Source organism: Xiphophorus hellerii, chromosome 11 (assembly GCF_003331165.1).
Source record: "Xiphophorus hellerii strain 12219 chromosome 11, Xiphophorus_hellerii-4.1, whole genome shotgun sequence".
Taxonomy (NCBI): Eukaryota; Metazoa; Chordata; class Actinopteri; order Cyprinodontiformes; family Poeciliidae; genus Xiphophorus; species Xiphophorus hellerii.
Window position 1 is genome coordinate 7415037 of NC_045682.1, and position 26978 is coordinate 7442014.

A 26978-nucleotide genomic window follows, 5' to 3' on the forward strand; every position below is an offset into this window, starting at 1 on the left:
GCTAATTGCTGCTGGCTAGTCTGAAGGAGCTGAGTGGGGGAGTCGCAGGCGGAGTGCTGCTCTGTGAGGCAGAAACTGGGAAGCTGCAGCTCTGAGGAGGAGCTGCGACCTGTAGGCAGGGCTGGGTCCACTCAGGTGTTTTAACAGCTGAGTGGTTGCCATGGAGATTAAAGGATTTCTCAAACATGAAGGAATCAAAGCGACACTGCAGATTTGTTGACGGCGTGTTTTGAGTGTAAAGTTGGGGCGTTTTTGTTAATAAATTCTCAGACTTAGTTGGTTCTGGTCATTCCTTGTTAAGGACTTTCTGTCATCCACCTCCATTCTTCTTACTCTCTCTTCCAAAAAAGCTCCAACACGCCACATTAGTTCTGCTGCAGCTGGTGTAACACTTTCCATGCCCCAGTTTTTGTTACTCCAACTACAGAAGCCACAGTCCTTCTGGCTGCCAGGCCACTGTCAGCTGCTTTGGGGGTCCGCGAGGACATCCCACCCCGAAAGTCGAACTTCAGGCCACAGCTTCTGCAGTGGAGGTCCTGAATACGGGACATTCTGATTCCATGTCTCAACTTTCCTCGCAGCATTACAGAGATCATCTTGGAGTCGAACAGTTTCCTCCACCACTCATCCCCAGCTCCCTTCCACAACCTGTTCAGGTTTACCAGGTCAGTCAGCGCCACCAGGTGGTGATCAGTTGTCATCTCTGCCAACATGTAGTGCCACAGATTTGACGATGCAATTAAAAGATTGATCCTTGACCTTCAGCCCAAGATACGTGGCGCCAAGAACACTTGTGAGCCACCTTGTGCTTGAACGTGGTATTTATTGAACTTTTGTGTCTCGCAAATATGAATAACACCTACAGAATCCTCTCTTCGACTTAAGGAGATCATTTTTTAAAATCACCACCTTCAAATTAGCGTTTGCCATGGCAGACCCCACTGGAGCCCTCAGGACCTTTTGTTACCGTCTACCATGTTACGGTGCTGATTAATAACTGGTATCAGCTGTAGAGAACCAAAGGTTGGGGAGCTTGTTCAGGATTCCCCCAGAGTTTTATAAGCAAGACAAGCCGCCAGTCTCTACTTGTCCCCATGGCTAAGCTAAGTGTTGTTTGCTTATTTTAAATAGTTTTTCTTTTAGACATAATTAAAAGTGACAGCAGAGATGGTTAGATGCATAGTCAATGCACTGTTGGTGCAGATTGCATGTTCCACCTTTCACTCTATTTGGAAGGAGTTCTTGCAGAGCAGGTTCACCTGTACCTCCATAAATGTGATCCCTCTATGAAGTCTTTTTGATCATGTATGGGTCAAGAATAAAAGCCTCACCAGCTGCTCGGCTCGCCTGCGCTCAACGCAAACCTCTAAACGCGTAACTAAAGCTCAGCCTATTGACTTTTATTGGTTTGCGTTGAGCGCAATGAGACGGATCCAATCACGCAGCCAATCACAGACGGGCGTCGTTCATCCTGACGTCATGTGGATAAAAAACAACCAATCACAAACCAGCAAACTGAAACATTACTAAAGAAAATGGGAGAACTTTCGAAAACTATTAATACAATCAATAGTTAACATTTGTAACCTAACAATACTTAGTTCAATAATAAAATAACATTTTTATTATTGCCTATTTTAGGTCTTTTTTTTTTTTATTGACTTAAATGTGACCAGCATCACATGCTAGTTTTAAGATCCACTGGTTGATTTAATTAGGATTTAACTTTAGCGCAAAAGCATCTAAATTATTTTTATTTGCTTTTTTTTTTTTTTGTGCTTGTCTTTTTTAAGACTCAGTATTTGGTGTTTAAGTATTACCAATGTTACAATTACACATGATCACCTAGTCATATTTCCCGTCAACTTTAAACATTTTTTAACATACGGTTGGCGGCCTGAGAACAAAATGAATCCAGAAAGACAAATTCCCAAACTGCAGCATCAGTTTATTTCAGATTTAACCAATAAATCACAGAAAAGGGTCAAAGGTCAATAAGATCAAAGACGGCAGTGTTGACTTGCATAGAAAATTGTGAAAATGATCCAAATGTAAGACGATGCAGCAGGAGGAAGTAAAGTAGCTCCAGGATGTTTATTCCAGCAGATTTTTAGTTTAAAACTGAAGCCAAAGACAAATTTTCATAATCAAGATCAAATAAAGCAAAATCCCAGCTGAAAGCGTTTCTGTCCTGCCTCTAGATGGCAGCAACAGAGTCCAACAGAAGACATGTGGCTGTGAAGCAGAACCTGAGGAGGTTCAGGCTGCAGCTTTAAGCTGCTTGATCTTGTTTCCTTGTATTTGTGCTTCGGCTGGAAACGGGACTTTCTCCAGTAGTTTGGCTCTGAAGTCGTCCTCCAGGCGGAGACCGAGCCCTTCTGCCAGGAGGGGACAGGAAACCTCCAACGTCTTCACCTGGCCGTTTATCTGAACCTCCAGCTCAGCACTGATCAGGTCAACCTTACTGATCCCCAGGATCGTGATGTTTACACTCTGGACCAGAGCACTTTGGACCTGAGCAGGAACAGGATGGCACACAGAGTATTACTGATTTTCATAAACTACGAGACTTATGATAACAGGTCGAAGGTCATTAGATGGTAGGACAATCATGTGAGAGGATTTGCTAGAAACGTGAACAAAACAGTCTCTGGAAGAGGAACAGGCGAGTCGAATGAACTGAACACACTGCAGCTGTGAGGATTAAAGCGAGCAAACGCGGCAGAAAAGAGACTCAAAATATACAAGCCAAAGGAACCAAAACAAGAAAAACTAAATAAAGTCAAAGCCCAAAGAAACAGAACATATCAGGAAATCAGCAGCATTTCAAACCCATTAACATTCATCTATCAGTTATTACAATAACTCAGTTTTTAACTTCACTAACTTACAGGCAGTTTGAACAAATTAAATACAAACAGAAAATATGAAATGTTCATTTCACACTGACCTTAGTGATTCTGGTGGAGTTGGTGGAGTTTAAAGAAACTCTGTTGTTAAAGAGGTTTGTCTTTAAGTTGTTGACCAGAACCACGTCTCCATTTGATATCCCACTCAGGTGTTTGGTGTCTTCACCCCACAGGTCCACTGTGATGGACCCGGTACCGTCCTCCAGCTCAAAGGCCTGCTTGTCTCTCTTCTCCGGTTTTGCTCTCATCTCCATGGATTTAATGACTCCGATCTGTTCAAACCCAAAACACAAGATTCAGTCGACTCTGGAAGCAAATGAACACTTTGCAAGTTTAACATTTTTATAATCAGATGTTTTATTGTCCATCACTGGTCAGATCTACAGATATGATGTAAGATGCATTTAGGTTCCCTGTAAAACACAACTCTGCAATACCTCTACGCCCCAGCAGGGGGAGCTACCAGGAAGTCTGACCTCCTGCTGAAAGAAGATGCTTTTAAACTACCATCATGGTTATTAATGGTTATTAACAGGAAACCGCAGGAGAGCGTCCTGCTCCAAGTGCATGATGGGAGATGATCGTCCTGGTGGCAGATCCAGTTGGTTTAAATGTTATAATTGTTGCTCTAAATGAGGATAAAATGAGTTTAAATTTAACATTTCTTTCCTGTTTCCATTTCCTGAACTCAACTGGTCTGCATTAATGAAATGTTCTCTTCTCTTTCCCATTTAGACGAATGTTTAAAAATGTCTGTGTTATTTCATAAGTAGAGGAAGTCATTAATTACAATTTAAAAGCCTGATCCATTTTACAGTGTAAATTTAAAAGATAAATGTGAAATATTTACCAGGACTGTAGAGGGCGCTATAAATCATGTCATTTTCTGAAGGTTTGACGATTTGATCAGATATAACAAAAGTCTGAAATTCTCATTTAAGCTGCGGCTAAAAACTGGATGCTGATCATGAGAAGCAGACAGAAGAGCTCAGTAAACGACTCTCACCTCCTTCACGGTGCCTTTAACACTCACTTCCTTCTTGTCTCCCAGGCTCTGGATGTCTCTGATGCTGTAAACTGGACTGAAAATAAGTTTTTCAGCTTCCAGCTCCACATTTCTGGGAACTTCGAATGGGCCGGTCTCTGACATCTTGGTTCTTTCTGCAATTTTCAAAACTTTCTCCTTATGATCCATGACGGCATATCTGATGGTGTAGAAGTGGTCCTTCTTAATGTCTGGAAACCGCTCGCTTCCGAACACCACAACTTTGATGGCGTCCGTCTCATCAGCGACTCCCAGATGGAAATAAAACTTGGTTCTGGTTGGATTTTCGTATAGGTCGGATTTGTGCACAACCTTCACAGTCAGAACCTTCTGACCCAGACCTCCACCGGCCTTCAGATCCCTGATGGTTTTTGTCTGGACCAAGATGCCGAGAGAAAAGATGAAAACAGATCCGATCACAAATAACCTCAGACAGACAGACATAAATATAGAGTAAAACTCTTGGTTGTTAATGAACACCAAGGTTTCTACTCACCACATCAGATTTGAACATCTTCTGAAAGGAAAACAAAACAATTTATTAGACGAAGACCTTCATGATTCAAAGATCTAATCTGGATTCTGATTTTCTACCACAAATGTCCCTCCACTAAACTTTCTGTTTATTAGATGTGATACAGCTCTCTGAAATGCCTCTCTGTTGTTTACCCTCCTTCTCACTGACTGCCTGATAATTGTCAACTCAGCAGTTTTCTTCATGAAAAGATTGAAATTCAAAATACTATGTATTCAATGTAATATTTTAGATTTTATGAGACTTTGGGTTTTCATTAGCTACATGTCAGAAAAATTGAGACAAAACCAGAGTAGAGTTGCTTTTGACCAATAAAAGCTGAAACGCTGATTAACATGTCTGATGCGTAGTAATGATGATTCTGATGCGTAGTAATGATGATTTTGATGCGTAGTAATGATGATTCTGATGCGTAGTAATGATGATTCTGATGCGTAGTAATGATGATTCTGATGCGTAGTAATGATGATTTTGATGCGTAGTAATGATGATTCTGATGCGTAGTAATGATGATTTTGATGCGTAGTAATGATGATTTTGATGCGTAGTAATGATGATTTTGATGCGTAGTAATGATGATTCTGATGCGTAGTAATGATGATTCTGATGCGTAGTAATGATGATTTTGATGCGTAGTAATGATGGCGCTCAACAAAATGTAATGTTTGTTACTGGATTCACCATCACTGACGATTATGTTTTTTTATGCTTTTATGATGTAAAGTACTTTGTGTCATGTTCCGGGGTCTTTTAGCTCCTTTGTGGAGTTTTGTGCCTGCACTCGTTTTTCTCCACCACTAGATGGCGCCTTTACCATCCGTCGGAGGGCGTGGATGACGTCATCCCACACCTGATGCGGGTTTGGCTCATCAGTGTGAAGTTCAAGAGGAGCTGACTGCCAGTCCTTCGGCGCCTGAGTGTTAGCCAGTCACGGTACCTCTGAGCCCCTAGAAGCTTGCTTCTGTTTTGCCTTGTTGACCCACTCTTAGTGAAAGTTTTTCTTCGTTGCTTCTCCTGCCTCCAGGTGTTTCCTCCTGGCTCCTCTTCATCCGCTGATCCTGAGCCTACCTGTCCGCCCTCCGACGTACTCCCGTTGCCTCCTGGATCCCCGCTGTCAGACAAGACGACCACCTGGAACCTCTGAGAACAAACCCCGGACGCTGCAGTTACCCTCCCACTTCTCTAACCTACCGATCACAAGTAAGATCTGCCCCTTCACTTTAACGTTGTTATTTCCTACTAACCTGAACTCATCACCTCCCTCTGCTTCTCTAGTGAACTGTTTGATTCCCTGAACCAGCCTCTCTCCCTGGACCCGACCCGAGCCAACTATTCCTGCCAGCAGTGTTTTTTCAATAAATTTATCTTTTATTTCACATTGCTCTCCTGTGTGGTGTTCTGCATGTGGGCTTGAAAAACGCACCCATCATGACACTTTGAACTGTGCTGTTGCTGAAATGTGCTAAACAAATAAACTGGACTGAGAGAAAATAGATATTGTCATTGAACTTAAATTAAATGCATCTGTATGAATTTAACTTTCTGATCTGACATCATAAAATGAATCAGGGTTTCAAAATGAGATGCAGCCTCCACATGTCCTACCTGTGGACTGTGAGCTGGTCCAGATGAAGCGCCTTGGTTCTGCTCTGGCTTTTCTGCTCCATCAGAATCCGTCTACAGAAAGCAGCAGCACACGTTTAAAGCATTTAAAGAGCTGAGTGTGTCTAAGACGACCGGAAGGTGAGGAGGTTTTGATTTGTGTCGGAACAAGTTCTCACCTTTGGCTGGCTGCTCGTGTCTCGACCTTTAAAAGACAGAAACCCATCGAGATGTTTCAGGTGAAAACAGTATTTAATCTGACATATTTGTCCTTTGACCCGTTAGAACAAGGTGAGCAGATGCTGCACTGTTAGCAGGGTTCTCCTGCTACCTGTGGATCACTAAGATGACCTCTGAACATCTGCATCATTTTCCCACTGTGACCTCATACTCCACAAACTCTCCACAACACGGGACAATACCATACTGCTGCCAGCAGGGGCATCATGTCAGGCTATGGTAAACATGGTCTCTTCTAGCTAACTGCTGTCTAAACATGAAGGTGGTTCTGTAGAACACAACATTTAGTCTAAATCTACTAAATACAAACAGTTCTTAAGGAAAATAAAAGACTAACCCTCATGAAGGAGAGCTGCTGACCTGACCATGACCATAAAGCTCAGCTGGAAGGAAAAACACCAACAGTTTCTGATACCGTCTCAGAGTGAACCCAGAAATCTCCACCATCCATAGATCTTATTCCCCTCTGAATCAGGTAATCAGGAGTTTGGTTATTGATCAGTCTTGACCATGATACACACCACATTAACTGGAAGCTCACCTTCTTCTTGTTTTTTCAGTTTGTCCATAAAAGGACGCAGCAGGTCCTGGACTCCAGCGTCATTCCTTGGTATCTCCTTCATTGCTTTGTTGACTAAGCGAATGGATTCCTCTGCTCCAAACCTCTGAATTAGGTTTTTAGGCAGCTCCATTTTAAACTTGGTGGTCATCTTGGTTGGTGAGTCATAACCCGATTTATTCAAAAGCTCCTTCATTTTCCTGAACTGATGAACCTCCAGCTTCTCAAAGATCTTGGTCATGGTGTCTCTCCACTCGTCTTCTGAGATGTTTGACATCTGTGATGCAGAAAGAAGGAAATGATCAGAATTTCTTCAACCACCAATCTGACTGCAGGCAATCCATCCGTGCAGACATTGACCCCTGACCTTTGAAGAGCAGGTTGACTGAATGAGACTCAGATTTAAAGGAACCAGGTCTCTTTTTTGACCAAACTGTTTGAGGACATCACTTATGAAGAGGTTAAAGGTTAAGGCCTTTCAGACAGTAACATTCTGGTCAGAACCACCTGAAGCTTTCATGGTTTCTATGTCTCTTCTAATCAGAAGATTGGTTCTTTAAGAGATTAAACTTCAAATCTTTTCAGAATAATTACTGTTTTATCCCTTTGATGGTCGCTCAGTGTGAACCAAAACCTGATGCTTCAGATTAAAGCTTTTGTTGGAAACTGGAGTCTTGGCCTTGTGGGGTGTGTTTTCTGCTGTTTTTCCACCGGGAGGAGCCAGGAGGTTGCTGCCTGGAGGGCGTTTTCCCTGCACACCTGTTTGTATTCGGCATCATTTACTGGAGCATAAGAGGAGCGGGCAGCCAGTTCTCCAGCGCTTGAGTGTTTTCCAGTAATGGTACTCAGAGCCCCTCTGAGCTCTTTTTGAGTCTTTTTCGTCTGACCTCCTTACAGGATTCCCTCGTGGCTCCTTGGAAAATACCCTCAGAGTTGCCCGAGGCCCTCAGTCCGGTGACCAAGACCACCTCAGGAAGATTCCTCTGGATTGTTCATCCATACTGGCTAATACCCGCTCTACCATCCTCCAGTCTGCTGATTACCTGTCCGTCCTCCAACGTTCTACTACCATCTACCTCCAGTGACCTCCTGCTCCTCTAATCATCCGATCCTGGACCAGACACCTCAACCCCCACAAGCAACCCAAGCTTCAGCTCTCATCAGACATGATAAAAAAGCTTGGATCCCTGAAGTCCTATTCTACCTCCCATCCGGGCCCCCGCTAGGGGCCCCGCCCCTGAACATCTTATTCATGAAACTGATTTGGGAAAGCAGCGCATCTTCAGTCAGAGGTTTCTTCTGATTCTGTGTAGAACGGATCCCTGCGGAAGATATTTTCCTGGCAATGGCCATCCGTATCATTTAGAATTTGATGGCAAAATGAAGGTGAAACGGAAGTGGGGTGTTCTATTGTATTATTACATGAAAGGGACAGAAGGGGGCGCTCTGATTACGTATGTTAAAAAGATGTTTGTGAAGCTTGGGAGGATGCTCAAACAGAGAGGATGCGGGCAGAGAGTGTAATATGACCTGGGTCCCACTAGGGGACCTATCGCTGCGAGTAGAGGTCAGGAATCTGTGCGAGTGGAGGCGGAAATGACGTCACCAGAGACACTGGAGGAGGAAGCGGACACTGAGAAAGAAGCGGAAGCCCCGGATGTTTGGACTTCGGCGGTGGTGCTGTTGAGTTTCTGAGGAGGAACCTGAGATGTGGATATGTTGGTGTTGCTCGGCTGAGAGACTCTGGAAGTCCGCGGCGATCCGGGAGGAGCCTGACGCTCCGATGGAGGTCCACGAGCCGGCGTCGGAATGACGTCACCGGAGATGTTCGAGGAGGAAACGGACGTTGTTGTCTGAGCGGCTGACAGGGGATTCCTTTCTCATGTAGAGCGCGTTGAAGACGAGCCACGACCCGGAACCTGAGGCCTGGACGAGTTGAGACGTTTGCGGGGGAGCGCTGGGACGTGGAGGTGTTGGTGGTGTTTGGCTGAGTGACTCCGGAAGGCGGCGGTGGCCCGGAAGAACGAGCCTGACGGCTGACGCCTCTAAGCGGTCTACGGCCTCAGGTCTGGAATGTTGTTGGAGGTGAAGGATGAACCTCGGACGGATGTTGAAATGACGCCAGTGAGGTGCGAGACGGAGCTCGAGTATAGAAGATAGAATAGAATAGAATAGAATAGAATAGAAGTACTTTATTCATCCCAGCAGGGAAATTACTTCGCAGTTACAGCATAGAGACAAGACACACAACAACCACCACTGAGTAGTGGTAGTAGATAAAATAAAAATAAAAAATAACATGCTATAAATTGTAAAAATATGAAATGCTGTTAATATAAAAAGCAACTTAAGAGCAGTCCTTGCAAAGATTTTTTAAAAAAAAATGCAGATATGTATATGTAAATATATGTACAGCAAGTGTGCCACAGTGCAGTTGTGCAAAATCGGACTGATTAGTGCAGAACAATGATTTAGCTTTTATTGTACAGTGAGATGGCATGTGGCAGGAAGGATTTCCTGTATCTGTCCCTACGACAGCGGAGCTGGAGCAGTCTATGTGAGAAGGTGCTCCGCTGTCTGTCCACTATGTGGTGGAGAGGGTGCTGTTTATTGTCCATAATAGACAGAACCTTCTTCAGTGTCCTCCTCTCCACCACAGTTTCCAGGGACTCCAGCCTTAGTCCCAGTACAGAGCCAGCTTTCCTGATGATTTTGTCCAGTCTATTAGAGTCGCTGGCTCTGATGCTGCTTCCCCAACACACAGCAGCAAAGAAGATGGCACCGGCAACAACACTGTGATAAAAGGTCACAGAGCGCAGGCGATTGAGACTTGGAGCTTGACTAATTACTGGAAGAGGAGTATTGAAGATCATCGTCTGAATCGGAAGGGTAGAGCTGAATAGGCGCGTCGCATTCAGTGGTGAGTTTAATTTAAAGATTTGAAATCGTAGCAAGAAACACGGTTCTGACGGTTAACAAAACGTAACAGACTCAGATGAGTGGGTGAGCAGAGTATAAATAGGCTGCCTGGAAAATTAGAGGTGTGGTTTGGTCGTGGCCCTGCTCCCGAACTTAAGTTAACACATTAACTCCATAAAACTGTAGATTTTACTAAAGCAGTGTTGATCTTTATCTAATAGATCAACCTGTGGAGAAACGCAGCAGCCATTATGTTGTCTGACTGATCTAAAACTGTCCAAGAAGCACCAAAAACCTAAACTAATCAACATGTTCTGGGGTCTCATTTATTTAAATAGAATCTGTATTAAACGTGTATGTATCCTCAAAAGTAGAAAATGGCGTACACCAAAAACAAATCCAGATTTACAAAGCCAGGTTTCTTGATTTTCTGAAGCCCTTAGGACAGAGATTCAGCTACGCATGATCTGCAGTTCAGCATTTTACATTTACAAGATGCTACTGATAGTGTCTGGTTCTGGTTCTGCTCTGCATCAGAACCAAACAGGGAGAAGCTGCATTCAGCTTCTATGCACCACAGATCTAGAACAAACTTCCAGAAAACTGAAACACAGCAGAAACACTGAGTTCCTTTAAACCTAAACTGAACACCCACCTGTTTGTTACTGGTTCCTCAGTTGGTGACTGTGATGTTTTTATGATGTAAATCATTTAAACAGATTTTTTACTGAAAAGTTTTATTCAAATAAACTCGACTGATTTAACGGAGCTCTCTGTTCTGATATAAAGTAACATGAAAACCAACAGTTCCTATCTAGAGCTGTAAGATGTCAGTAACTGCCTCTAAATTCCTAACAGGATTATTGTTATTAATTAAATGATTATTTTATTCAAGGGAAAAACAAGGGAACATTTCAGTCAGAATGCAAAGAGACCGATTTTAACCAGTTTGTTAGTCACTGAGAAAAACCGTGAATAAACTCATCTTAAACCAGTAAAAACGATAAGAACCAGTAAAAATAACCAGTGTTTGAACTGGTCTGTAAAACTCACCTTTTCCTGCTGTTTTCTGCTCACTGCTAATGAAGCCAACAGAAAATCTAAAGTCTGGAAGCTGAAAGTTCCTGGTGGCAGAAAAACAGATTCAGCAGAAGTTTCTCCAAATCTTGGTCTGAAACTTTTACTAATAAACTCGATGCAGAAACTTTAAACCGAGACTTTCTCTCAGGTTAAAGTTTGAGTTCACCTCAGACTGGAGTTTTACTCCCACAGCAGGGCATAAACTCCCTCCCTTTAATGAAATGGTGTCGTTCTGCCTCTGGCTGTAAAACATGAAATCTTCAGTTTCGTTTGTTCACAAACCAAACATTCATGTTCTTTGTGAACAGACCCGCCTGACAGCCGGGCTGTCCACTGGTCAGGTGGGAGTGTTTCACTGAGCTCAGCCTGGAGTGAAACACAAACATGTTCATTCTTCTGCTTCTCAAAATAAAAGATTCTTGTTCAATGGTTCAGAATAAAGATTTCAAAATAAAGGACCTTATACTTTTTTTTGTTGTTGGTTGGAATAAACATTAATTCATTAAAATGTAAATTGTTTTAATTGAATTTGCATTCATGGTACAAGCGATGCAAATACAAACTATAAGTATTCAGTCTCTTCCTCCAGCACATTTCTCCTGCTCTATTAAATCAAGGAGAAATACTGGTTAGTTTTTCACTCAACAAATGCCATCGTCGTTTGTAGAATATTTTTCATACTTGCAAATATATTTTACATTTCTTATATTTAAAAATAGTTTCATGGTCTGAAACATGTACAGCTGAGACCAGGTATTTACTCACATTACACTCTGCTTCCTTGAACGACATTGTGGAAAAAAACCAAAACATCTTGTTTTTCCCATGATGCAGTTCTTTTCTGACATCAGCTCCAGCAGCCAGGCTTATCTTTGGGTCCAGTTTTATGCCTGAGGCGCCACATTCATCTGTTGACAGGAGACGGGTTCTGGTGTCACGTTTATGACTTAACTCCAGTGATGAAGGAGTTAATCATTACTGGAACCAGTTTTAGTCAAATAACTGCACAGCACCTTAATATCTCCTCTAAACTTCATCAAAAGCACTTTAACCAGCATTTAAATCATGAATTAGGACAGTGGTTCTAAATGATTTTCTTCTGGGCCCCCCAGTGGTTCCCAAAGATTTCCTGGGCCCCCCCATGGATTACATTAAATCCCCCCAAAAAAGAAAAAAAGAAAATCAACTGGGCGCACACATCGTTGAACCAGACAGAAACCTATAAACATATTTTGTTTTCAAACTCCACTGAAGTTTATTTCACACTTCAGGTTGCAACAAAACAAACTACAAACCATCTTTACAGTGAAACACTTTTGTGTAACTGTTTTTTTTTTTTCTTCCATTCATCCATACAGCTCCCTCCACCCCCTGCAATGGCACGGCGCCCCCTCTAGGAGGCGCGCCCCACACTTTGGGAACCACTGGATTAGAACATCAATAACAATTTACACACAGCAAGTTTTGATTATTTATTGAGTGTTTTGATAATTTGCATTAAAATACAAATGTTAATCTTCTGGACTCTGCACAGCTGCTCCTCATTGAGAGACAAGATGGCTGCAAATGTTTGTGTAGGATCTGGGTGTGGCAGATCTGCAGTGATGGAACATCTGAAGCCTGGCTTCAAGGCCAGACGTCGTGACCTTGGGCAGACACTTCACCCACCCTGCCTGCTGCTGGGGGTCAGAGGGCGCGGTGGCGCCCGGCAGACCCGTTTCTGTCAGACTGCCCTGTAGCTTTTCACCATCAGAGTGTGAGTGAATGACTGTAGTGTAAACGCTTTGGTCCTCTGGACTTAATAAAGCGAGAGGCAAGTAGGAAGCCATTTAGCATAAATGTGTTACATGACGCCATTTTGTGGCTTCACGGAGATGGACAATATGGTGATAATTAGTGAATAAAATGAATAGACTGTGACTCGCTGTGGATGAAAAACCATGAAAGAACCAGTTACTGGACCGGAGAGTCTGACCCAGTTCTCCAGTGGTTCCAGTAACAAGTCCTGGGCAACGCTGAGGTCCAACAGAACCAGCACCGTGGTTCTTTGAGAGCCTGTTTATATGGATGTCATTGAACCCTTTGCCTAGGCCAGTCTTTGTGCTGTCGTAACCATTATTTTAACATTCCTTTGCAGGTGATAATATAAAACAATTCAATTATCTCATCAGAGCTAAGCTACTGTCACTTTTTTATGAAGTCATTGATATTCATGTGTTGAATCCATTAAACAGTTGTATGAAATCCAATTTAGCAGAAAAGTCTGAGATAAAGTTTTGTCTTCTAAAATCACATGGCCTGTACTGTTCAATTGTTTTATCTGGTTTATTGGACCCCAAACCGCATCATACACCATTCAGTCATTCAAGCAAAAACTCAAAAGTTTGAATCAGTTCCAACCGCTGTTTCTACATGCAATAATTCTTACATATCAGGATTTACACTGCATCCACAAAATAAGTCCTTCTCATTCCAGCACACTGAAGATGTGCTGAAGACTGAGCTGTGGCATAATAACGTCTTGAAAACTTTACTGTCACAAAGTTTTTGTCAAACCCATGTTCAGCAAGTATAACAAAAGTGGGGGCTCGTCCGGGATTATTTGGAGAATGGCAGTTTAGTATGGTGGAGTTTTTAAGTAATCCTACCTTGTTTGTAGAAAAGTTGATTTATCTGAAATTGCTACACATTATGGTATCTCTGTGTCTAAGTCTCTGCTCAAAAGTGAATTAAAGTCTCTTGCCTTTAGTAGCGTGGTTGACAACTCTCCCCGTAAGAACATGGATCTCAGTGAAAAAACGTTGCGATGTGGAATTTTTTTTTACTGTTTATTTGATAGATTCAAGAAACGCATCAAGACAAACAAATTAGCATAGCTAATTCACATCATCCATCACTAGAAAGACCTTTAATAGTTGATTTAGATGAAAAGTTAAGATCTACTGTAAATACAATAAACTTGTCAAAAGGAGAAAATTTCCTATAATTGTATCAAGTCCAGAGGACTCCAAAGTGCAGCCATTCACACGCTGGTGATGGTGAGCTACTGGATAGTAGCTACAGCTGCCCTGAGGCAGTATGACAAAGGCTGCCTCCTGTTGGGCCCTCTGACCAGCAGCAACAGGCGAGGCGGGTGACGTGTCTGCACATTGACAGAGAAGAACAGAGTGGGAATCGAACTGGCAACCTACTGATTGCAGGACGAACTCCTATCAAGTTGACATCCATCCATCCATTTTCTAACACCCTTGTCCCTAGTGGCGTCGGGAGGTGCTGGTGCCTGTGGCCCGGGTGGCTGGAATCCATGGCTATGGATCCAGCTCTCTTCTTGACCCGGCCTATGTAAATGGAGTCCAGGTCTGGGAGGGGGCATCCCACAATGCCTTGTGCTGTTCTCACCACCCGTGTCAGTTGTTTCCTCTCCAGTGCTGTGCAGCTGCCATACCACACAGTCATGTTGAGGCAGAGGATGCTCTCGATCATCGCCCTGTAAAAGTTCACGAGCAGCCGTGAGGAAAGTCCAGCCCGTCTCAGTTTCCTGAGGAAGAAGAGCCTTTGTTGTGCTTTCTTCACCAGGTGGGAGGTGTTTGTGTTCCAGGAGAGGTCAGACGTGATGTGGAGGCCCAGGAACTTGATGTTGTCCACACGTTCCACCACTTCTCCATCTATGAGAAGGGGAGTGTGATCCGTCTTCCTGGACCTTCTGTAGTCCACAATGACCTCCTTGGTCTTCCCTGTGTTCAGCACCAAGTTGTTGGCTGAACACCACTGAGTGAGCTGCAGAATCTCCTCTCTGTAGTGGGTCTCGTTGTCTGAAATGAGACCCACTACTGTTGTGTCGTCCGCGAACTTCACGACTGTGTTGGTGGGGTGGATGGCCACGCAGTCGTGTGTAAACAGGGTGAAGAGAGCTGGGCTGAGCACACAGCCCTGCGGCGTGCCTGTGTTGAGGACCAGTGGGGACGATGTTGAGCCACTTATTCTCACCACCTGAGGCCTGTTGGTGAGGAAGTCTCTGATCCAGTGGCACAGTGAAGCGGGCAGCCCCACCTCGAGTAGCTTCAGCACCAGCTTGTCTGGGATGACGGTGTTAAATGCTGAGCTGAAATCTACAAATAGCATCCTGACGTAGGTGTTGGGATGCTGCAGATGGGTCAGCGCTGTGTGCAGAGTGATGGAGACAGCATCCTCTGTTGACCGGTTCGCTCTGTAGGCGAACTGAAGGCTGTCCAGGTTTGCGGGGATGAAGTCTCTGATGTACCTCAGAAGAATCCTCTCAAAGCACTTCATGATCACCGGGGTCAGAGCGACGGGCCGGTAATCGTTCAGGCTGGTGATGGACATCTTCTTCGGTACAGGGATGATGGTGGAAGACTTGAGGCACTCAGGAACCGTGGCGAGCTGCAGGGACAGATTGAAAATGTCCAGAAACACTCCTGCCAGCTGGTCGGCGCAGGTTTTCAGCGTCTGGCCTGACACCTTGTCCGGTCCTGTAGCTTTGTGGGTGTTGATCCTCCTCAGGGTGGACGTCACCTGATGCTTCTGCAGGACGAGAGGCTGGTGCTGCTCTTCTAGTTGGGGTAAATGTACAGCTTCTCTGCTGCCCGCCGTGTCAAAGCGGGCAAAGAAACTGTTTAAGGTGTCAGGCAGGGTGGGGTCGCGGCTGGTCAGCTGAGTGCTGTGTTTGTAGTCCGTCATGGTTCTAATGCCTCTCCACATGCTTCGGGGGTTGTTGTTGATGAAATGTTCCTCAATCTGCTGTTTGTACTGGAGCTTGGCCTGCTTAATACCTTTTTTCAGTTCCGACCGGGCCCTGCTATAAGCCAACCTGTCTCCAGAATTGTAGGCAGCATCCCGGGCTTTCAGCAGGGCCCGTACTGTGCTGTCCAGCCATGGTTTCTGGTTTGGAAACACTTTTATGGTCTTAACAGGGAGGACAGCGTCGGTGCAGAACTGAACATAGGACAGAACGGACGATGAGTATTCCTCCAAGTCTGCGCCGTCCCTGAACACACTCCAGTCTGTATGCTCAAAGCAGTCCTGAAGTGCAGAGGAGGCCTCCTCAGTCCAGACCTGAACTATTCTGGTGGTCGGCTTAGTTCTGCAGGCCAGAGGCTTGTAGACAGGAATCAGCTCCACTGAGATGTGGTCAGACATGCCCAGATGTGGAGCTGCTACAGCCTTGTAGGCTCCGGGGATATTGCAGTAGACCTGATCCAAAATGTTATTGTCTCTGGTGGGAAAGTTTATGGACTTGTGGAATTTGGGAAACACAGCCTTCAGTTCCACGTGATTGAAGTCCCCCGGCACAATCACGGCCGCCTCCGGGTTGGAGTTCATCTGCACGCTGATCAGGCAGTACAGCTCCTCTAATGCTAACTTAGCATTAGCCCTCGGTGGTATGTAGACGGCCACGATCACAATGGACGAGAGTTCTCTCACCAACTTGAAGGGTCTGCATTTCACCGCCAGATATTCCAAGTCAGGAGAGCAGAATGTGCCGACAGAGTGCGTGGCTGTACACCAGGCATTGTGTACATACAATGCCAAACCTCCGCCTCTGCCCTTACCCGAAGCTGCAGTCCGATCCGCCCGGAACAGAGCGCGCCCCGTTATCTCCACCGCTGCGTCCGGGATGTTGTTATCCAGCCAGGTCTCTGTGACAACAGTCACACAGCTGTCCATCCGGCGAGAAGTAATCCGGAGTCGCACCTCGTCGATTTTGTTGACGAGGGACCTGGCATTGGCGAGGAAGAGGCTGGGGAGTGCCGGTCTGTGAGGGCTAGCTTGTAGCCTAGCACGCACGCCGGCTCTCTTACCCCTCTTTTGTTTGTGCTGCCTCCTCCGTCGCCTTGGCAGCAGGGGGGGAATGATCATAGTCCCAGGTGTTCGTAGCAGCTCTGGAGGAATAAAGTCCAGCTTGGTGGGTGTGCGAAGTCCAAACTGTGCTCCTATGTCCCACAGTTCTGATCTGCTATAAGTTGTCAAGGCTTCCAGTAGTGTGTTGAGCGAAGACATCAATAAAAACAGGCTAACAAAAACGTAAACACGGGAGCTCCGAGCCGCAGCGTCTACACGCGCCGCCATCTTGGTTAAAGCTCTGGTTCTGTCAAGTTTTGGTGGCTTTTGCAGCTTTAAGAGTCTGGATTTTGTTTTGTTTTATTTCTCCTTTGGCTGAAAACGGGATTTTCTTCAAAAGTCTGTCCTCGAAGTCGTCATCCAGACTGACACAAAAAACCTTAGCCAGGAGAGAAGAATGGATGAAGAAGGATCTGGACTTGTCGTTGATCAACACGTCCAGCTCAGACTGCTCCTTTCCCACTTCTATGATCCCTACAATCTGCATGGTGACACTCTGAACAGCAGCAGCTTTCATCTGGACACAAACAGGGAAACAGGATCATAATGAATTAATACACATGTAACCAAACACCTGAATTATCTGAATAAAATTAGTTGACATGTTTAGATTCTTGAATGATCTTTATAATGTTCTGTGACATACAAAGCATCGTTTTTATTCAGTTCCAATGATTCAGTGTGAGATTTTCTCCCCTCATAATGTTGTTTAAAGTATATTCATTCATTCATTAGTCGTTCATCTTGAATATGGAAAAAGTAAATAAAATGCATAATTTTAATTCCACTTCACATTTATACGTTCTCTGTCACACAGAGACACGACGTTCTCCACTCTGGATTTCCTGCAGTCTGAATAATAACCGGTACCTTATGAATTCTGGTGAAGTCGGTGGAGTTCAGAGACACCGTTTTAAAGTAATGGTTTGTCTGCAGGTTGGTCACTCTGACCACATCTCCCACTGACGTTCCTCTCAGCTGTTCTTTGCACCACAGCTTGATCCAGATGGAACCGGTTTCATCTTCAAGTTGGAACTCGTGTGCATTTGCTTTGGTACCATGTTTCTGGCATTTAATCTGAGGACCAAAAAGTGATTATAAACCAATCCTTGAAACGATCGAATGTTTTCAGTAATAAAACACAGAGAGCCACAAATCTCTTGTTGTGAACCTGCTATCAGCAGTAATCACTTACCTCAATCACAGTTCCTTTAACACTCGCTGCTGTTTCCTTCTTAAAGGATTGGATCTCCTCGATGGAAAACAATTGACTCTGCAGCTCCAGAGTCTTGGGAACTTTAATGCCGTTAGTCTTTGAGATTTTGCTGTGGTTGGTCACCTTCATCACCATCTCACCATACACTACATCCACTTCCACATTTGTGAAAAGGTAAAGTCGTTCCTTTTCTACTTTATTAAATAGTTCTTCTCCATATACCATGACTTTAATGCAGTCGGTCTCGTCAGCGACTGCCAGATGGAAGAACTTCTTCTCCTGCTTCTTTTTGGTTTCATATGTACGCAGAGCACATTTCTGCATAACCTTTCCACCTACAGGTTTCCCATTGGTGTCTCCACTTTCCTTCAGCAGCTTGATGCTCTGTCTCTGGAAACAAGTTCAGAGAAATGATAGAAATTCACAAAGCAAATGTTTCAAAACAGGAGAAAAAATGTTATGTTTGTAGTAATAACTAGAAGTTTCCAACTTACCCATGGAGGGATCTCTACTTTCTGGAAAATGAACAGAGTTAATAATTAATTGGTCATATATTATATATATACAGACTAAATTACACCGGTGTGTAGGACTGTTGGTTACTGTGATGGTTGCCTTCTCAGACTGAGGACTTCCTGGATCGTCTGTAGAAGAAGAAGAAGAGTCGGGGAGTTTCTGCTCTGAAGATCTGATCTTTAGTTTTATAAACAGACTTTGACTTGATTCTGTCTGTGAAGTTGATTCATTAAACTCACCAGATCGAGTTTCATCACCTGAAGAATCTGAATCAGATTCAAACCCTGTTAAACATGAAGAGCAGCGGATCATCAGCAGGTCCGATTAATGACATCAGGAGAGACCTGAGCTCAGGACAGGCTAAACGTCTGGGTGGACCTAGCCCCGCCTTCTACACACAGCTCCTCCTCATTGGTGGAGCCAGGTCCATCCAGGCGTTTTTGACAGCTGAATGGTTGCCATGGAGATTAAAGGATTTATCAAACATGAAAGAAAAAAAGATATTTTTACATGATATCGCCCCTTTAAACCAGGAAAATAATTTATGTACAACATGTGTGTGTGTGCGTGTGTTATCCAGGGTGAATTTTAAAAGCAGGTTTTGTTTCTTCTAAAAAAATACAACCATGCTGAGTGATTCTGATAGTGTGTAGAAGTTATTTACTCATTATCACAAGTTTATTACATAACATGTTAGAAAAACCCAGTTTGAAGACATGGGAGTAAAAACTCACCAGTTTTAACATCATCATCATCATCATCACTCTCAGTCTTCTTCTTCTTTAACTCTGTTAAACACAGAGATCAACATGAGTTAATCTGGTTCTGATCCGTAAACAGACCCAGAACTGAGATCAATCTAGCTGCAGGTTTTTCACCAGCAGCAAAGCACATTTTGAGAAATGAATCAGTGATTCAACTTCACTTTCTACCCAGCAGGGGGAGCTCTAAGATCAGCAGGAAATGTTCATTGTTCTTAAAGGAGCAATTTTAAACCCATTTGAAGGGACAGTTCAGGTTTTTCGCCAACCGGATGGAGACTCCTGCTGCTCCTCTGACTCTGGTCCAGGTTTCCTCTTCATTCCTGTAAAACAGTTTAAACAGTCAAAGCTGTTGAATTATAGTTTCATTCATAAACAGCTTCATCACTGCTCTATGAACTCATGCCGTCATTATTTCTGTATCTTTGCCTTTATTATCAGCTCTGAACTTTGGTCTGAAACCAAAGCAGGGTCTGAATGCAGAACATCCTGAACCCAGAAGTTAGGAGGAACCTTGGTTTTAACTTTGGACTGATAGATTCATTAGGACGGTTCAGTGACGGATTAAAGGTGCATTACAAACACCCAACCAACAGCAGACCACCAGAACAATCCTGACCCGCCTCCTCAGGGTCTCTTCTGGACCCTGCATGTTGAGCAGAACCTGAAACCGATCCAGCAGCATAAACTCACCTGGTTTCTCCACAAATGGACGCAGCAGCTTCTGAACTTTCTCATCTCTCCTCGGTATCTTATCCATGATCCTCCTGATTTCAGCGATGGACTCCTCCTCTCCATAATGCTCAAGGATGGTCTGAGCCATATGTTCTATGTGTGTGTCATGCTTCACACCTTTAGGGATTTTCTCCAGATATTCCAGCATCCTTTGGTACTGTGGTTCGCGGAGCTCCTTCAGGATGTCGGTCAGGGCGCTCTTCCAGTCTGAGCTTTCACACATTTCTGAGACAAAGAGAGATTTACACCACTGTTAACACCAACAAATTCATCTGAAGGATATTTTCATAATAGGTTTATCCTAAAATCCAGAAGACTGATAAAGATCAAATACATAATTATGAGTTTGTGGGAATATTTTTTTTTTTTTTTTTTCTTTATTCATTTCATTCAATACAAATAAAAAAAAATTTTAATACAAAGAAAAAAATAAAATAATTTAAAAAAATGAAATGAAAGGTAGCAGAAAGAAGAAAATAATCTTATAATATCTGCCCCTTTTTCTCAACTATGGATCAAAACAACAAAAAACAAACAAACACAATATTTCAGACTAAATTCGCCAACCAAGATGGCGAAGTAGGTCATGCTCCACCACGAACCCCTCCATTTGCCTAGTGAAGTTACGACTGGGCCATATCATATCATATTGACAATAATACCGGTAAAAAAATGATCTTCAACTCAATGAAATGATAGTTTAATCTGATTGATAAAACCTGGACTAGGGTGGGACAATAAATCAATGATATATACTCCAATAGACGTGTGATCAATATCAGCAAATAATATGCATGACAGAATATTCAACTATTTTACAGAACTCAGATCCAGAACCGCACAGCATTCTGGGAGATGTAGGCAGAGGAAAGGCTGCCTCCATATTTCCTCATGGCTAGCTAAGCTAGCTGAGTGGCATCAACTAACTCACTCACTCCTTGGTTACTTAGCAGCAACCCGTTGAATAACTTGAGCAGCAGTTTCAAATCTGCTTAAAAATAAAAAGAATTGGAGTGAAAAATTTGGATAAAACACGTAACCTGCACAGTTTTATTTTACTTATTTTGAGTAACATTTCTGATGGTATCTTCGCATCTCCACTTTATTTTAAATAGTCTGTTGTATTTTTTAAATGCTCAAATACACATCCACATTTAATTTTTTATTATTATACTACATGTTGCACATTCCTTTGGAGTAGAGCACATGTGTCAAACTCAAGGCCCGCGGGCCACATGTGGCCCGCTACGTCATTTTATGTACCTCTCCCCCCACCACCGTTTTACAGCCCCATTGATTGACTTAAAATAAGTTTTGAGCACGAATTGACTACAAACTACATCTCCCATAATGCCTTCCGATTGTTACCAACCAACATTACGGCTTCTCGCCACTAGAGTGCAGCAGAGTCACCTCAAGCTGATTATTAACTTTCCCAGCGAATAAAACTGAAACATCGACAAGCTAACAAGCTAGCGAGCGAAGTCCAGTGATGTTTCAATCGAGGACTTTTACCGTCTCCTGTCCCCTGATTTGATGCCACAGCTTCGACTCCATGCAGCTCGTGTTTTGTCCATGTTTGTTAGCACCTATCTGTGCGAACAGATGTTTTCAATAATGACTTTAAACAAGACCAAGCACAGATCGCGCATTACTGACGAAAACCTACACGCCGTTTTGCGGATTGCCACGGAATAGAACTAAAACCAGACATCGACGAACTGACCAGGGGGAAACATTGGTAAGCACGAACAAACTAAATTTAAATAGAATGAATGTAAAACCAAAACTCAGTATACTGGAATATGCATATAGTTTATTGATTTTGCTTGTGTTTTGTTTATTTACAGAACACAACACAATGAGGATGTGTGTGAGTTGGTGACAGGGTGAAGAGGGATCAGCGTTGTGTTCAAGGACAGGCAACATCACCTCATTGTTTTGTTCTTATGTGAAATACATGTTCGTTGTGTAATAAATAACGAAAAAGTTTTGTGAATGAAGTTGAGAGTTAATATCAAAACTTGTTTTTATTATTTGTCTGCTTATCTTCAAAGCAGACAAAGATTAATTTTCCCAGCGAATAAAACTGAAACATCGACAAGCTAACAAGCTAAAGAGCGAAGTTTAGCTGAGCAGCTTAAAAATACTGAACATATTTTTAAACTGAGCAGTAATTTTACATCCATGCAAACTCAAATGTAATATTTAAAACTTGAATACATAAAATCAGTTATTTAACAATATGAGGTGTTGTTTAATTTATTTTTAACATTGTATTTTCAGACATTTATGCTAGGGTTGCCCAAGTCTAGTTTTCCAGACCTATCACTGCAACTTTAGACGCGTTCTTTCTCTAACACACCTGGATCATTGACTCATTCATAGGCCTCCGCAGAACTGAGTTGCTGCTAGGCCTGTCACCATAGCAAATTTTGCTGAGCAATTAATTGTCTCAAAAATTATTGCGATAAACGATAATATTGTTTGAAGACCTTTTAACACTGATTTAATAGAAATGACGTAATAATCCATGCGATTTCCTGCCAAAGATAGATGCACTTTATTTTCAAAACAACACTAAACACTGGAACTGATAAACAAAATAAACAAAACAACCAAAAACAAAAATAAAATGGATTCTCAGTCTCCATTAACAAAAAATGTACTTGATAAAAACTAAACAACATAAAGCCAAAGTGGAAATAAATACTGCATTCAACCTAAAGACTGCAGATTATGAAGTCTATATTATGTTGCCCTTCAGTAATAATTAGATTTAAATAGAGAAGATGGGCACATCGACTACCTGATGCAATAATTCACACTACATGATTTTTTGCTCCTATGTTTCCCCTTGCAACAATCTTAGCACATTGTGTGGTGTGTTACGGTAGATCGTCGTTGCCGCTCCGATCTAAATCAGGGGTTTTCCCCGACTGTTTGTTAACTCAGCCTGTTGAATGTGACAGGTAGCCAATCAGAAAAACCCGGATTGTCCTCCGGGCTTTCTGAGGGGAAATTACAGAGGGGGAATCCCAAACAGCTGAAACGGCGCAACCCGAAGTCCAGGACATTGGAGATGATATGTGGCAACAATATTAATGTTTATTCAACATGCAAAGAATATAGAAATGACAAGGGGAGGAGTTGGAGCGAAATTGCTACCGCAGTTGATAAACCCGGTAACTTTTCAGCTGTTCTTCGTTAACGTGACATAAATAGGTTCTAATGATTTTCATTCAGTCAGGACTGACACTAGCCACATGCATTGCAGGTAGATTGTAGTAAAGCATTAATTAATGCCTGGTTTTAGAATTAGTTAACTGGACTTGCAGCCATTATTCTGTGCCCATTGTTGGACACCACATGGCCGGAACGAACCCGATGGAACCGTTATACCTAGGATTTCTGTCGGCTAATGTGTGGTCTGTCAGGTTTTGAAAATGGGCCGACAATCAGACGACAGCTCTAAGATCGTGTAGTGTGCGCTGGGCTTTACACTAAGGAAATGAGGAAGGGAGGAGTCAGTGGAGAGCACCGGAGTTGAGCCTTTTTTCATTCAGTGTCATTAACAGAAAGAGAAAAAGGTCGGAAGAGACGATAATGCCGATAATTGAAATGACGTCGATAGTTTTAATTTATGGTACGATTAATTGATTTATCGTTAATCGCGACAGGCCTAGTTGCTGCTAATGAGGGAAGTCAACTTTTTGTCTGGGGTATGTTTTAGCAGGGACGCATCTAAAAGTTGCAGTCTGGAGGACTGCACTTGGGCATTCCTGATTTATACCGTCAGTGTGGCCCATTGAGGGTGGCCAATATGCTGAAGTGGCCCTTGGTGAAATTGAGTTTGACACCCCTGGAGTAGAGTATGCCATTTTTAATAAGTGTATTGCATTTATGTTGAATACTGTACAGTATTTTGTTCTTCATTCTGTTTCTTTCTGTATATTTTAAATTGTATCTTTGTGTGAAACCATAACGTATCCGGTGCTGCTGTTATGCTGGAATTTAGCCAAACTACCAGACACAGAACCAGTCAGTAGTAGTTTCTAGAATGGGAGTGTGGTATGGTCCAGATAAGGGTCAAGGTCACCTAGAGGTCAACCTGATAACTGCACTTAAAGCTAACAATCCAAACAAAGAGCTGATGGTTACATGTTAGACAATGGGAGGAGATCCACTGGATAAAACTGACGTATGAAATCAACACATGGAGTTTACGTGAGCAGTGTGCCAGTACATCGGGTCTGGTTTATGTTTTATTTTATGGTTGCCTATACAGTCATGAAGACATGGAAAAAAGATATACTGAACATTAAAATGAAGAAGAAATTTGAAGAAAACTAGGAGGGTATATTTTTTTAATTATGGTACGTCTAATACTTACAAAGTGATGTCATCAGGTGACTAAGAACCGTCCAATCACTGAATAGATAAATGTGTGGATAAGCCAAAACTTTCTCCAGCTGAATGGAAACTGAAGTTTTAATCTTTGGACCTAAAGAGGAACAATCTAGAGTTATAGATCTAGAGTTTGCTTCAGTTTTTCCACCTGGAAACTAGAGATCAGGCTGACCTCTGAACTCTGACCTGACCCTTCAGAGCCACATAAAGACGGCTCCAAAGTGGGCCTTCTATCAGCTGAAGAACATTTGCAGGATCAGAGGACTAATGTCTCATCATCAGAAACTCATCCAGGCGTTTCTCTGCAGTGGCATTGATTTACTGCAGCAGCGTCTTCACATCTGACTAACAAAACGATGGTCCAGCTGCAGCTGATCCAGAACTCTGCTGCTGGAGTTCTGATTAAAACCAGGAAGACAAAGCACATCACCCGGTTCTACAGCGCCCGGTTCTGCAGTCCTTCACTGAGAGAAGATACTTTAAATCCTGCTGGTAGTTTAGAAATCACAGAACTGATTAAAGACGGATTAAAGCTGCTGGATCAACCTGCAGGTTTTGGTTCTGCTCTGCATCCAGAAACAAAATGGAGAAGCAGCATTCAGCTTCTATGCACCACAAATCTGGAACAAACTTCCAGAAAATTGAAAATCTGTTTTTATTACTTTCTTGCTATATTTAGCAACATTCAGACCAAAATAATCAGTGTTGGCCAAAATCAGAATCAGCAGGTCACGGTTTTTAAAGATTGGTTATCAGTGATTGGTCAGAAAATTGCAACTGTGCAACATCATGATTATTTGAAAATTTATTGTTTTTATGTATTGTGGAGTGAGAGTAACTGACTCTCACTCAGTTACTCTGAGTGAGAGTAACTGAGAGTACTCAGTTACTCTCAGTTAGAAAGAGCTGCATTTCTTATGTATTATATAACAGTCAGTAATCTAGTTTAAATATTCTTAAAATTTTCCCTGTTGTTGTTGATTTCTCCATGTTGGAAACCAAACATGGAATAATCTTTATCTCCTACATTCAGTTTCACACACTAGAAAATATATAAGCATTATTATTCACACTATAAAACTTGGCTGAACAAAATTTAGTTTCTCTATGGTCAGCATAAAAGAAAATAAAATCATGTAAACTAGATGCAAAACAGTCCATGAATAAGGATATTAAAAGGTAATAAAAGGTATTTACATCCTCTCATATTTAAAATAAAAACTAATCAATAATTATCTATATCACTTGATATGAAATGCTTAAAGTTGAGATACATTTTCCAGTCACATTGCACAGACCCAACTTATTACAAATTTGAGAAATTATTAAAATACATCACAAATTTTCTCATTTGCAATTCTCTTTTTTTTAATGAGAAAAGGTTTAGTTCAGAGCAAGACATCAATCAATTACTAAAAACCAATGAACTACATGTGTTCACTGTCAGTTGAAAAAATGAACGACTAGAATAAATATTCGTGATGACAGATAAAAACTGGACTGGATGGATCCAGGAAATGGATCAAATTATTTACCTGAAAGGTAAATAGAACCGACAGGAACCATATCCTCCTTCAGTTTAGTAAAAACAGTCTGTTATTCACCATAAACATAAGCTAAATATGATTTTACATGACCTTTAACCTTTTCCTGCATGAATTATGATCCTTTGTGTCAGAATTTTTTTTCCATTTTAAAATTTTTTTTTTCTTAAGGCATAAAAAAAGGTAGGAAATTTTTTTTGTAAAAATATATATATTTTTTTATGTGATCAATTGCAATTTTGTCCAAATACAAAGTTGTTATTTGAAAAATACATCAGTAGTATTGTTCCTTAGGGGTTATCTGATGTCACAATATTTATTTTACTTGCAAGAGTCGTCTACAGTAGAAGGAGGGACCGGGTCGGTTCTCATGCTTTTATGTCTGTCGGCCATATTGTATTTAACAAAAATAAGTTCTTGCATTTGTAGCTGATGGCCAGTAGTTGATGGTATATTTTATGATGCATTAGTGTCCACTTCAGTGGTCTGTGTGCATTTATAACATAAAAATCCACAGGAAGCACAAGAAAATGGCTTTTAGATAGCTGTCCACTGTAGTGACCACACTTCACTGTAGTGAAAGGGTTAAACTTAACTTGTTAAACTTGACTGTAAATAACCAATGGACCTTTAGCCATTAGCTAGCCAGCTGCAGCTAATACAGTTAGCTTCAACACAAACCAGAGTACTTAGCGGATCTATAGTTCTAGGTCTGCTGCTATACAATCAATTTTACAGCATTAATGTATTAAAACATGTAATGTTTTCAGAAATTAGCACAGAACAGCAGCTGCTGCACCGAACCACCTTGTTTACCTGGCAGGTCGTTTCCTCCGGGGAAAGCTGCTCAGCAGTTTGGTGAGTTCTCTGTTTAAAAAAAGGGAAACTGCTCTTGGTTGTTGGAAAGAACCTGATTTAAGCTTCAATATTCGCCCGGTATGCTGAAACTGTACATTTAAAACACCGCTAAAACGTCAAAGTTGTTAAAAAGATTGCTCTCGATTTCTCCTGCTTTCCTTCTCACCGTATTTCATTGAGCGAAGAGAAG

At 42.3% G+C, this 26978-nt stretch overlaps 2 protein-coding genes across 5 annotated transcripts; both read right to left on the minus strand.

The window, feature by feature from the left end:
- Window positions 1–1927: 1927 nt before the first annotated feature.
- Window positions 1928–11222, minus strand: LOC116727801 (uncharacterized). Of its 3 annotated transcripts, XM_032575419.1 has the most exons (9): window positions 11056–11222; window positions 10863–10933; window positions 6873–7167; window positions 6271–6296; window positions 6095–6166; window positions 4451–4471; window positions 3916–4329; window positions 2951–3181; window positions 1928–2514 (listed from the first exon to the last, which is right to left on the minus strand). In XM_032575419.1, the coding sequence occupies exons 3-9, from the start codon at window positions 7165–7167 to the stop codon at window positions 2260–2262; spliced, it is 1314 nt and encodes a 437-aa protein (XP_032431310.1). In that variant the 5' UTR covers window positions 10863–10933; window positions 11056–11222; the 3' UTR covers window positions 1928–2259. The 3 variants fall into 3 exon arrangements, with proteins under 3 accessions (XP_032431310.1, XP_032431311.1, XP_032431309.1); XM_032575420.1 differs by lacking the exon at window positions 11056–11222 and having other exon boundaries at window positions 4451–4468; window positions 10863–11049; XM_032575418.1 differs by lacking the exon at window positions 11056–11222 and having other exon boundaries at window positions 10863–11049.
- Window positions 11223–16990: 5768 nt separating this feature from the next.
- LOC116728765 (uncharacterized) lies at window positions 16991–26978 on the minus strand. Of its 2 annotated transcripts, none has more exons than XM_032577069.1 (10): window positions 26747–26978; window positions 19935–20201; window positions 19511–19564; window positions 19215–19268; window positions 18720–18764; window positions 18568–18608; window positions 18459–18479; window positions 17944–18354; window positions 17619–17825; window positions 16991–17265 (listed from the first exon to the last, which is right to left on the minus strand). In XM_032577069.1, exons 2-10 carry the CDS (start codon window positions 20197–20199, stop codon window positions 16999–17001), a joined length of 1365 nt encoding a protein of 454 aa, XP_032432960.1. In that variant the 5' UTR covers window positions 20200–20201; window positions 26747–26978; the 3' UTR covers window positions 16991–16998. The 2 variants fall into 2 exon arrangements, with proteins under 2 accessions (XP_032432960.1, XP_032432959.1); XM_032577068.1 differs by having other exon boundaries at window positions 26730–26978.